The 12,973-nt window shown below is 48.2% G+C and overlaps 1 protein-coding gene across 7 annotated transcripts in view; it reads right to left on the bottom strand.

Moving 5' to 3' along the window:
• The window catches only part of ENOX2 (ecto-NOX disulfide-thiol exchanger 2), a 144,992-nt gene that overhangs the window by 66,794 nt on the left and 65,225 nt on the right, over positions 1-12,973 (bottom strand). For all 7 annotated transcript variants that reach the window (XM_032786154.2, XM_075068707.1, XM_075068709.1 and 4 more), the window contains one exon: positions 1,857-2,090. In XM_032786154.2, the coding sequence (XP_032642045.1) occupies positions 1,857-2,090 (234 nt within the window). The remainder of the gene's footprint in view (positions 1-1,856; positions 2,091-12,973) is intronic.

Raw genomic sequence — 12,973 nt, 5'->3', positions numbered from 1 at the left:
TCACACTCTGAGGTGGGGTGAAGCATCTGTGTCTGATCCTGCCATTGTGTTACATTAACCACTCAGGGAAAGTGGGACTGGGAAGAGGAGGACACACTGACATGTGTAGAAGGTTAAGAAACCAGAAACGTTTTGGCCAGAATGGGACAATCAGGATGACCTCTTTTACTCTTGTGGAGTACTCGTGGCAGGAGTGGTAGAGGAGGGTAGGTGTAATTGATCTGCTCCAACTACCGGAGTACGAGAGCATCACCCAGAGAGTGGGGACCAATGCACCCCCAGAGCAGTATGTGCTGCATTTGTGGTTGGCTTAGGAGGTGATGAGGTCTCTGGTTGCAGTCCCACATTGGTTGAAGATGTCGTTTAATACAGTGTCGTGGAGTTCCCACTCATGATTGGCCCCAAATCTTCTGCTGAGAGAGAGTCCACAATCACATTCTGAGTCCCCAGAAGACAGGCTGCCAAAAGCAGGATCTTGTGGGCAGTGCGCTAATCCTATAGACTGACTACCTCCACACACAGAGCGGTTGATTTTGTGTCCCCTTGTTTGTTGATGTAATAAACGGTGGTAGTGTTGTCCGACATGATGAAAACATGATGGGAGTGGGTGAATGGGAGAAAAGTTTGACATGCTCTTTATACTGCCCAGAGTTCCAGGATGTTGATATACATCCAGTATTCCTCAGGGGCTCATGTGCCTTGCATCATGTGGTCTCCCATGTGTGTTCCCCATACTAAGAGGGATGTGTGTGTGATGATCATCCTGTCCTGGGAGGAAGGGAATCCTCACACAGATATGTGACAGTCCATCCAGCACAGGAGGGAAGAGAGCACCTCGAGGGGGGACTGTCAGCATAAGGTCCCTGGTGTGCTGCATGGGCAAGTAAACTCCCTGAAGACACATCTGGAGGCAACACAAGTGGAGGCAAGCGAAGGTGGTTGCATACATGCAGGCTACCATGTGGCCAAGGAGGGATAGGCAACTTCTGAGTGGGACAGATGGACTGTTGACTACTTGGATCATGAGTTCTTGCAGAGTCTGGAATCTGTCCTTTTGTAGGTAAGCTCGTGCTGAAACTGAATTGATGGAGGCCTCTCTGAAGACTCATGACTGTGCGGGAACCAAAGTTGATTTTTTGACAAACTCTGACTTCTAGGAAGGAAAGGAGTCTGAGCAACATGGAGGTCGAGATCCAAATTTCGTCTCTGGATTGCACCGCTAGGAGCCAGTCATCAAGACAGGGGAATACAAGGACCCCATAACGCAAAAGTCCCGCTATACAAAACGGCAGGCTCCCCTTCACTGCCCTGACTGTGCCACTCCTCCAGTGGCTAGCAGGAGATCAAATTATCACTAGCAACGGCGGCCTGCCCATTCCCTGACCATATTGCTCTTCCCCTGAACTCCTTCCTACATCTTCCTACTTCTCAGCTCTACTTCTGGCTCCTCCCCCTCATGTTTACCAGCCCAAACTCTCTCCTCCCAGACAGTAACTGCAGGCTACCTGGCACCATAGACCCAAACACAGCTCCCTTCTCTCAGGGAGTAACTGCAGACTATTTCTCTTGCAGCCCTTTTCTGCTGCCAACTTCCTGGTTTTATACCAGCCCTCCTGTTCCTCCCCAGCTGGAGTCCATCTTCAGTCAGTTCTTCCAATCTTTGGCTCTTTACCAAGTGCAGCCTATTAGGCTAATTATTCTACTTTATCAGTCCTGCCTTGTGAGGCGTAAACACCCCATTACAGGGTACCAGGTGGCGGAATTATTCAGTCTAGTGAAGGAAGGCACTGAAATCTGGGTGTGTTTCATTTCTTAGTATTTGCTACGAAAAACAACCAGTCTTCAGAACTACATACCTTTCAGCTTTTCAGCAACAATGCTGCACTCGTGGTCAGAGTAGTGGACAACAGGGGGTGGAGAAGGAGGACAGAATCTCTCCTCCTCCATTCTTCTGCGATGGCGCTCCTCTCGTGCCAGCATCCGCTGTTTACACTCCCACTCATACAGATCATCCCGAGCTTGAGCAAAGTCCACATGGAGGCGTCCAGTATCCTTTTTGTCAGTGCTGGAGCCTAGCCTGATGCGATAACCTAATCGTCACAACAAAAAATTCAAAGACAGCTTGTACAATAATTAACCCATATGGTGATTGTGCTTCTAGCTCATACAGCTCTACAGAGACTGCTTGTTGGTTCCACAAAGCTATCCAATCAATCAACCAGTAACAGTTATTACAGTGTAGGGTACAATGCACGTGGATCCTTTCCTGCCAGAGAGAAACAGAGACAGCAGCTAGGGCAGAGGTGGGAAAACTATGGCCCGTGGGCCACATCCGGCCTGCAGGACCCTCCTGCCCGGCCCTTGAGCTCCTGGCCTGGGAGGCTACCCCCGGCTCCTCCCGTGCTGTTCCCCCACAGCCTCAGCTCACTCCACTGCCGGCACAATGTTCTGGGCAGCGGAGCTGCAAGCTTCTGAGGCAGCACAGCTGCAGAGCCTGGCCTGACCCAGTGCTCTGTGCTGCGTGGTGGTGTGGCTGGCTCCAGCTGGGCGGCACAGCTGTAGCGCTGCCAGCCACCGGTGCTCCAGCAGAGCGGTAAGGGGGCAGAGAGCGAGACGGGGTTGGATAGAAGGCAGGGGACTTTGGTGGGTGGGCAGGGGTGTGGATAGGGGTTGGGACGGTCAGAGGATCGGAAACAGTGGGGTTGAATGGGGGGCAGGGGTTCTGCGGGGGCAGACAGGAATGAGAGGAGGGGTTGGATGGGGAGGTGAGGGGCAGTTCCAATTACCATTGACCTCAATGTCCTTGACTACTTTCTCCTTCAAAATTTTTTCCAAGACCTTGCATACTACAGATGTCAAACTAACAGGCCTGTAGGTTACCCGGATCACATTTTTTCCTTTCTTAAAAAATAGGAACTATGTAAGCGATTCTCCAGTCATACGGTACAACCCCTGAGTTTACAGATTCATTAAAAATTCTTGCTAATGGCCTTGCAATTTCATGTGCCAGTTCCTTTAATATTCTTGGATGAAGATTATCTGGACTCCCAATTTAGTCCCACTAAGCTGTTTGAGGTTGGCTTCCACCTCGGATGTGGTAATATCTACCTCCATATCCTCATTCCCATTTGTCATCCTACCATTATCCTTAAGCTCCTCATTAGCCTCATTAAACACTGAGGCAAAGTATTTGTTTAGATTATTAGGCCATGCCTAGATTACCCTTAACCTCCACTCCATCCTCAGTGTTTAGCGGTGCCACTTCTTCTTTCTTTGTTTTCCTCTTATTTATATGGCTATAAAACCTTTGACCATTGGTTTTAATTCCCTTTGCAAGGGAAAACTCTACATGATTTTTGGCCTGTCTCACTTTATTGCTACATGTTCTGACCTCAATAAGGTAGCTTTCCTTGCTGATCACTCCCATCTTCCATTTCTTGCAGGCTTTCTGCTTTTTCTTAATCACCTCTCTGAGATGCTTGCTCATCCAGCTTGGTCTACAACTCCCATCTATGAATTTTTTCCCCTTTCTTGGGATGCAGGCTTCTGATAAGTTTCTGCAACTTTGACTTGAAGTAATTCCAGGCCTCCTCCTCCTTTAGATCCACAAGTTCTTCAGTCCAATCCACTTCCATAACTAATTTCCTTAATTCTTTAAAGTTAGCCCTTTTGAAATCAAAAACCCTAGTCACAGATCTATTTTTGTTTATCCTTCCATTTAGTTTGAACTGAATTAGCTCACGATCGCTCGAACCAAGGTTGTTCCCTACAATCACTTCTTCTATGAGGTACTCACTATTCACCAAACTAAAACCTAAAATGGCATGCCCTCTTGTTGGTTCAGCAACTACTTGGTGAAGGAATCCATCAGCTATCGCATCCAGGAAAAACTGAGCCCTATTATTATTACTAACACTTGTCCTCCAGTCTATATCCCATGATCACACAATTCCCATTGGTATTTACTTCATTAAAAACATTAAAGAGGTCTCTATCCATATCCAAATCAGATCCCAACGGTCTGTAGCACACCCCAAGCACTATCCCAAGGGAGGCTCTAGTAGTTTTCCTCCCCAATGTGATTTTTGCCCAGACAGACTCTCTCTTATCTATCCCATCACTTCTTATCTTTTTACAGTCTACCTCATCATTGATATACAATGCTACTCCACCACCTTTGCCTTTGTGTATGTCTTAGGAAACACATACCTTTCAATATCTGTACTCCAGTCATGACTACTATTCCACCATGTTTCTGTTATCCCTATAATATCTGGTTTCACTTCCTGCACCAGTAGCTCTAGTTCCTACATTTTGTTACCTAGGCTCCTTGCATTAGCGTATGAGCATCTTAATTTTTGCTGTGTGGCTTCTTTACCCAATTAGGCATTGACATTCTACTGCCAGTACCTCCTATTAGACTGGTATCTACATTACCCTTCCTCCTTATGTCCATTCTCCTACCCATGCCTGTATCCTTTCTTACTTTGTTTTCTTCCCTCTCAATGTCAAAATCCAGTGTGGAGATTACCTGCACATCTCCCAACCATCTCCCCCAAATTCCTAGTTTAAAGCCCTCTTAATCAGTTGTGTCAGCCTCCACCCTAGAAGTCTATTTCCTGCCCTATTCAGATGAAGTCCATCCCAAGAGAACAGTCCTCTGTCCATGAATGCCTCAAAGGAAAATCCAAAACTATTTTAGGAAGGAATTTTCATTAGGGACAAGGAGCCACCTTATTTTTTCTGGAATATGGCAAAATGAAGGTCAGGCAGGAGAGCTCACAAATGTTTCATGTGCAGCTGTGTCTCACACAAGTAACGGACAGTGAACAAACTGCCGAATAGGCATAGTTTGGGAGCACTGTGTGACGCAGAGCTCTTGCTGGAGACACACTCCAAGGCATTTCAAGCATCCTGCACAGCAGTCTGTGAGGGGAATTTTAAGCCTTGCAGAGCCAGCATTACTTGAAAAACAACAGCTTGGTGTAGGTCTCAACTGAAAAGAGGCTGATGCCCTGGAAGTGGTGAGGCCTTAGGGCCCTGCACAAAGCCCCCAGCACCATCACTTATCCTCAGGGGAAAGCTTTCTACACATCTACTTTACCTATAACTATGTGCACTCACTCTCATGCAGTGAGTTGAGAAACGACCAAGCAGCTAGTGTTAAACATTACCCAATAAAACAAGGGGAAAGGAAGAAAACAAATAACGGTCTGATGGAGATCAGCTCCTGCAGCTTACAAGCACTGGAATGTAGCTGTGATATTTTCTGGCTAGTTCCCCCTTTTATGCCTATTCACAATCAGTTCAGTGCACACACTCATCACTGCTAGGAGTCGCTGCTTTGGAGATGGCTCTGAGTATGGTGCATCAGACTGCGTGAATCCTAGTGATGCAGGTCTGCACATGCAATACATTTAAAGGGCACTTGGTAATTCCTAATGATAAAGCCTGGGAATGGTAAGGAGAGAAACCTCTTCAGATGGAGTCCAGCAGGTAAAGGAGAACTCTTCAGTGACTCTTGACATCAGGAAAGCTACCTTCATGACTAAAAGAGATGTGTGGATCATAAAAAAAAACAAAGAGGGCAGGGAAGATGTCTCCAGACCAGTGGTTCTCAACCTATTTACCACTGTGGGCCACATATGCAGTTCTCTGCGTGTTACATGGGTCGCATCCACACAATATATATACTACCTGTATGGCCCTGAGGATGTCACAGGGCTGCAGTGTGTGCTGATTGGGGCACAGGTTGAGAAGAGAAAGTTACTCACCTTGCAGTAACTGAGGTTCTTTGAGATGTGCGTCCCTGTGGGTGCTCTCCTCCAGGTGATGGTGCGTCCCGGCGCTGTTGATCGGAGATTTTCGGTAGCAGTGCCTGGTTGGGGGGCACGCACTCAGATGGTATCTTCCGTCTGGTTGGAACCTTCCTGAGAGCGTGCGCCCCACACCCTCCTCAGTTCCTTCTCTACCGTGGAGAATCATACCAGTACTCCAAAGTAGAGGGGAGGAGGACAGGGAGTGGAGCACCCACAAGGACACACATCTCGAAGAACCTCAGTTACTGCAAGGTGATTAACTTTCTCTTCTCCTTCTTCGAGTGCTGTCCCTGTGGGTGCTCCACTCTAGGTGAATGTATAACAGTACCCACAATGGTTGGTAGGACTTTGGAGATGCGGCAGTGAGTACTGTAGATAGTACTGTGTAGCCTACTATTGTATCTGCCATGGTGTCTTGCGTGAGAGCACAGTGTTTTGCAAACGTGTGTTCAGATGACCATGTAGCCGCTTTGCAGATGTCAGGAATGGGAACGTTGTGTAGGAAGGCAATGAATGTCAACATGGCTTGAGTGGAATGAGTTCTAATGCCTTCAGGCAGTTGAAGATTTTTCGCATGGTAACAGGATCTGATGCAGTCAGAGATCCACTTGGATAGGCGTTGTTTAGAGATAGCCATACCTTTCGATCTTTCGGCAATGGAAACAAAGAGTCGTGGAGACTTGCAAAATGGTTTAGTCCTGTCTAAATAAAAGGCAATTGATCGCCTGACGTCAAGAGTATGCAGGGTTGCCTCTTGCGCAGTTTGTGAGGTTTGGGATAGAAATTGGTAAATATATAGGTTGGTTGAGGTGGAAGGTCGATACCACCTTAGGAAGAAATTTAGGATGCGGTCTCAAAGTGACTTTGTCTTTGGAGAAGATTGTGTAGGGAGGATGGGCCATCAGGGCACTCATTTCACCAACTCTCCTTGCCGATGTTATGGCAACTAAGAAAGCCACCTTCATGGACATATGGAGATGAGAGGAGGTAGCCAAGGGCTCAAACAGAGTTTTCATGAGAGCATGAAGAGCGAGGTTAAGATTCCATGTAGCCACTATTGGGTGAATTTCAGGATAGAGATTTTGCAGGACCGTGAGAAAGCCTGTTTAATGGTGGGGTGGGTAAAGAGTGAGTACTCATCTAATAAGTCATGCAAAGTTGTAAGCACTGCCAGGTGCACTTTGATGGAGCTGAGCAAAAGTCCATCCTGTTTTAGTTTCAGGAGGTAGTCTAGAATGTTAGGGAGGGTCACGTTATTGGGTGCTAAGTGATTATGTGAGCACCAGAGAGCGAAATGCTTCCACTTCTGCAGGTAGGTTTTACAAGTGGAGTCTTTCCTACTGTGCAGGAGGACATATTAGACTTGCTCGGAACAGGCTAGTTCATGGGTTTGGAACCATGAAGGAACCAGGCTGTGAGGTGGAGCTTTTGGAGCTGGGGGTGAAGAACTTGTCCGTTGTCCTGGTAAAGGAGGTCTGGCCTGTTGGGGACAGCCCTTGGGTGACGGGAGGACATGCGGAGAAGGTAGGGATACCACGTCTGTCTTGGCCAAGCCGGGGCAATAAGGATGACCTGGGCCTTGTCGTCCGCGATCTTCCGAAGAACCCTGTGTAACAGAGGGATTGGTAGGAAGGTGTACAGGAGGTAGTTGTTCCATGGGATGAGGAATGCATCTCCCAGGGATTCAGTCCCGAGTCCCGCCCTGGAGCAAAAACAGGGGCCATTTTCGGTTTTGGGTCATGGCAAAGAGATCTATTGACGGGGTGCCCCAGCAGGAGAAGAGCTGTTGGAGTATTGCGGGATGCAGTTCCCATTCGTATTCTGTTGAGAAGTGCCCGCTGAGTGCGTCGGCAGTAGTGTTGTGGCAGCCTGGTAGGTAGGAGGCGATGATTTGTATTCAACGTCGTATGCACCAATTCCATAGTTGAATGGCTTCCATGCAAAGGGAATGTGATCGAGCTCCCCCTTGTCTGTTTATGTAGTACATACATGATACATGCTATGTTATCTGTTAAGACCCACAGATATTTGTTTTTATGAGGGGAAGAAAGTGAAGGCATGCTCTCTTCACTGCTCTGAGCTCTTAAGAGATTTATGTGTAGATGCGTCTCTGATGCAGACCACCGGCCTTGTGCCTTGCGTCCCCCTAGATGCACTCCCCAACCGATCAGGGAAGTGTCCGTGATGAGCATGAGTGTTGGGGATCATTGCTGGAAGGAAACCCCTGTGCAGAGGTTTTCTGGACTTGTCCACCACTGTAGGGAAGCTATAACATTGGGAGGAGGAGTTAGCAGCATCCCTAAGATGTGTCTGTTGGGTTTGAAACTAGAGTTGAGCCAGCCCTGGAGACATCTCATGTGTAGCCTGGTATGTTGAACCACGAAAGTGGTGGCTGCCATGTGACCAAGGAGCTGTAGGCAGATTCTTGCTTGCGTCCTGGGATGAGTAGAGAACGTGCGTATGAGCTGCGTGATAGCGAGGAATCTGTTGTATGGGAGCGAGGCCCTGCTCTGGGTTGAGTCGAGATGAGCTCCGATAAACTCGATCTGTTGCATAGGTGTCAAGGTGGATTTCTGGATGTTTATTTGGAGGCCTAGGCTGTGAAAAAGGGAGATGGCAAAATGCATAGCTTGAAGTGTCTCACCACAGAAGTCGCCCTTGATGAAGCAATCGTCCAGGTAGGGAACAGTGTGACTCTGTGTTTGCGGAGGTGAGCCACAACCACGGCTAGAGTCTTGGAAAAAAACTCTTGGAGCTGTGGAGAGTCCAAAAGAAAGAACTCAGTACTGAAAATGGTTGTGACCGATTGTGAATCGTAGTAAGCATCTGTGAGCTGGATGAATTGATAGTAAGAATCCTGTAGGTTGAGGGCTGTGAACCAGTCCCCTTGATCCAATGCAGGTATTATTGTGCCCAGTGTGACCATCTTGAATCTTTGTATCCTCACGAATTTGTTCAGTCGGCGTAGGTCTAATATAAGCCTCTATCCTCCGGTCTTTTTCTGCATTAGAAAGTAATGGGAGTAGAAACCTGTACCTTGGTGTTGCGTCGGCACAGGTTCCACTGCGCCTAGTTGCAGAAGATGTGCCACTTCTGTGCGAAGTAATTGCTCGTGAGAAGGGTCCCTGAAGAGGGATGGGAAAGGGGGAAGGGTAGGAAGGTAGGATATAAAAGGGATGGAGTAACCAGCCTGAACTATTTCAAGAACCCAGCAGTCCTGTGTAATCCACTGCCAGGCATGTTGGAAATTCTGGAGGCGGTGGCCAAATGGGCAAGTAAGCGGGTGGATTACACAGGACTGCTGGGACTGGTGGGAATCAAGGGGTGGTCGTGCAGGCCCCCGAGCAATGTTTCAAAACTGTTGTTTATTACCCGATGGATGGAAGATGGTGGCTTTGTTTTGATTTTGTCTGCGTTTGGGGGGTCTAGTATGATTCCTAGTTGTGTGGTATGTTCTGGGTTGAGGACAATAGTACTGATGTGTGTGTGGTCTTTGATAGGGTTGGTATCGTTGTCTCCTGGGAAGAGATGGGTGAATGCCCAGGGTGCGCATTGTCGCTCTAGAATCTTTCATGGTGTGGAGGAGTTCATCAGTTTTTTTGGAGAAGAGTTTGTCCTTATCAAAGGGGAGATCCTCCACTTTGGTCTGGAGTTCTTTAGGAATGCCTGATGCAGAGAGCCATGAGGATCTGCGCAAAACCACAGCAGTTGCAGTGGTACGGGCTGCTGTGTCAGCCGTGTCTAAGGACGCCTGTAGGGCCGTTCTGGAAATCAGTTGGCCCTCAGTCAGGATTGATTTGAAGTCTGTTCTTCTATCCTCTGGAATGTAGGAGGCAAATTCGAAAAGTTTATTGTAATTATCAAAATCATAACTGGCGAGGAGAGCAGAATAGTTTGCAATTCTGAATTGTTGTGTAGAGGATGTATAAACCTTGCAACCCAGGACATCAAGGTACCTAAGGTCCTTGTCTTGCAGGGTGGGTCGATATTGTGACTGTTTCGTTCTCTGTGCAACTGCATCCATGACAGGACAGTTTAGTGGTGAATGAGAAAATAGGAAGTCTGCGTCCTTTGCAGGAACATAGTATTTACGTTCAGCCTTCTTGCAAGTTGGTACTAAAGAAGCTGAGGTTTGCCAGAGTGTGTCAGCTGGCTCCATGACTGCTTCGTTTATAGGGAGCACGATTTTTGGGGGCGCAGACGGTTGAAGGATTCTGAGGAGTTTGTGTTGCATCTCCTGAACCTCTTCTAAGGGGATATCTTGACTCAGTGCCACCCTCCTAAAAAGTTCTTGAAATTGTTTGCAGTCGTCCACGGCCTGTGGAGGTGAAGGGAGGAGGGCTTCATCCAAGACAAGTAGAGAGTTAGGGGTCGGTGAGTCAGGATATGGTGCGTAGCTCTCAGTCTCAGGAGGGGCTCAGGCACCCTAGAAGTGGACAGAGCAGGAGATTGAGGCACTGAAGGAGAATGATTGGTAGGAAGATGTTGCCACAGGTACCACTGAGGCCAAGGCATAGGGTAGGAGAACCTAGGTGCTGCCCACGGGGGGGGCAAAGTAGGGAAACTGAGGTTGTTGACCTTGAGCCACGACCTGAGGTGGTAGAGGCGCCTGTGGAGGAGAAGCAGGAGGGGAGAACTCTGCTTGCTGCTGTAAATCAAGTTCACCGTCAGTGAAAGCCAGTTCAGGTGGAGAGAGTGGCGGTGCAAGAAATGAGTCTTGTGTATCTAGGAGCGGAGAGTGAGGCTCAGGTGGCACTGAAAGGTTACTTTGAGTGAGAAACTGTTGCTCCTGCTCCCTGGGCTGGGCTGAACCTGCTTTCTGCTCTAGCTCATTAGTAGGAGAAAGTGAGAATGAGAGTATTGCTGCATTCTGCTTAAACGTGCCCTGCAGGGGTTCTGCTGCTGGTGCGCGGGTAGAAGACTGGCTCGGTGCCGACCTTCTTCTCGGTGCCGAGGCTGAGCGCGCTGTCGGCACCACAGCTGTTTTTGCTGATGAGGCAGAGCATGCTGTCAGGACCGTGGACGTTTTCAGCGCCGAGACTGAGTGCGCTGTCAGCACCACGGCTGTTTCCGCTGTTGCGGCTGAACGCGCTGTCAACACCGCGGCCATTGTCGGTGCTGTAGCCATTTGCGGTGCCAAGGAAGAGTGAGGTGTCCATGCCGCAGCCATTTGTGGTGCTGAGGGGACCGGATCCACAAGGACCTTCCAGGCGCGGGAGGTCGGATCCCTGCCTCTGTGCTCTGTCAGAGCCGTGGCTGAGGTGTTAGAACAGGCTGAGGCACCTGCCTTTGGTGCTGTCAGCACAGAGCGTAGGGATCTCGCGGGAGACCCCCTACCCTTGTTAGAGTCTCTTCTGTGAGACTGTTGTGCTTCTTGCCTCCGCTCTAGGGAGGGTGAAGCAATGCTCCCCACCGGTTCCGATCTGGCTGGAGAGCGTGTGAGAGCGGGTTTAACCTTTCCCGACTCCGACAGTGGCTGCAGGGATTTTTCCATCATGATGATTTTGAGCCGCAGATCCCCATCACGAGCTCTTGACTTGAGACTCGTGCAATGGAGGCACTTCGCGGGGATGTGGGTGTCCCCGAGGCACTTCACACAGTGTGAGCGCCCATCTGACCATGGCATGGAGTCCTGACAGGAGATGCATCTGTTGAATCGTGATGCTCCTGGCATTATGAATTAGAGATGACCGAGGAGAGTGTCTCAACGGGAGACAAGCCTGAGGGGTTTTTTTTGTTTGTTTGTTTGTTTGTTTTAAACTAAGTAACTAACTATACTAAAGGAAGGGAAACAACTGGGAAGTAATTAATAATTATTTCTATGTTCTTTGTTACTGTCTCCTTTAGAGACCAGGGAAGAAAAGGCAGCGCTGCCCCGAGTCCCGTCTTCAGCTGAGGACAGTTGAGAAGGAACTGAGGAGGATGTGGGGCGCACGCACTCAGGAAGATTCCAACTAGTTGAGAGATACCATCTGAGTGCGTGCCCCCCAACTAGGCACTGCTACCGAAAATCTCCGATCAACAGCGCCGGGACACACCGTCACCTAGAGTGGAGCACCCACAGGGACAGCACTTGAAGAAGAACCACTGCTCCAGAGGATCAGTGTGTCAGAGGAGGAATGCTTTGTGCTGTTGGAGCTCTGTGTGTTATTGGAAAGGTGATGAAACCTAAGGGCCCTGTCTAATGGCTCCAATACCTGAAATGTTGAAGTGTTACCGTTTAAATGTTCAAATTTACTTGGTGTTGGTCCTTGTCATAAACAGATAGTAGAAGTTAATAGAACAGAAGTACTTTATATCTCTTTTAACTGTAAAGGGTTAACAAGTTCAGTGAGCCTGGCTGTCACCTGACCAGAGAACCAATCAGGGGACAGGATACTTTCAAATCTTGAGGGAGGGAAGTTTCTGTGTGTGGCTGTTAGTTATGGGTTGTTGTTCCTCATCTTTCTGGCGGCCTTCGAGCGGATCCAAAGTCGTTCGCAATCCCATGGAAGTTATGCTCTCTCCATCTCCCTGAATCAAGGTTCTTACATAGACTATCTCAATATAAGTTGATATACTAGATATTAATTAGTCGAGTTAGGCTTGTTTGTTTCTTTCTATTGCAAACTGTGCATTTGGAATGGAAGGAGTTTTAATTGCTGCAGTTTGAGGAAGGAGTTCAAATTTGTATTTTTGCTGAAAGGATTTTAATTTGTACTTGAATACTTAGGCTGGGAGGGTATTCCCAGTGCCTATAGCTAACAACCCTGTACCTATTCCATTTTAAATTTACAAGATAATTTTTATTGTTTTTCTTTCTTTAATTAAAAGTTCTTCTGTTTAAGAACCTGATTGTTTTTTTTATTCTGTTGAGACCCCAGACACTGGGTCTGGATCCACCAAGGAATGGTGGGGAGAAAGGAGGGAAGGGGGAGAGAAAGGCTAATCTCTCTCTGTGTTAGGATTACTGTCTCTCTCAGGGAGAGTCTGGGAGGGGAAAGAGAAGAAGGGAGGAGGTGAATTGTCCTCTGTTTTTGTGATTCAAGGAGTTTGAATCACAGTAATTCTCCAGAGTAACCCGGGAGGGGAAGCCTGGGAGAAGCAACGTGGGCGAAAGGGTTTACTTTCCTTGTGTTAAGATCCAGAGGGTCTGGGTCTTGGGGTCCCAGGCA

The sequence above is a fragment of the Chelonoidis abingdonii genome, chromosome 8 (assembly GCF_003597395.2).
Source record: "Chelonoidis abingdonii isolate Lonesome George chromosome 8, CheloAbing_2.0, whole genome shotgun sequence".
Taxonomy (NCBI): domain Eukaryota; kingdom Metazoa; phylum Chordata; order Testudines; family Testudinidae; genus Chelonoidis; species Chelonoidis abingdonii.
The sequence above is the reverse complement of the archived record's forward strand: the minus strand, read 5'-3'. Positions and strand labels throughout refer to the sequence as shown.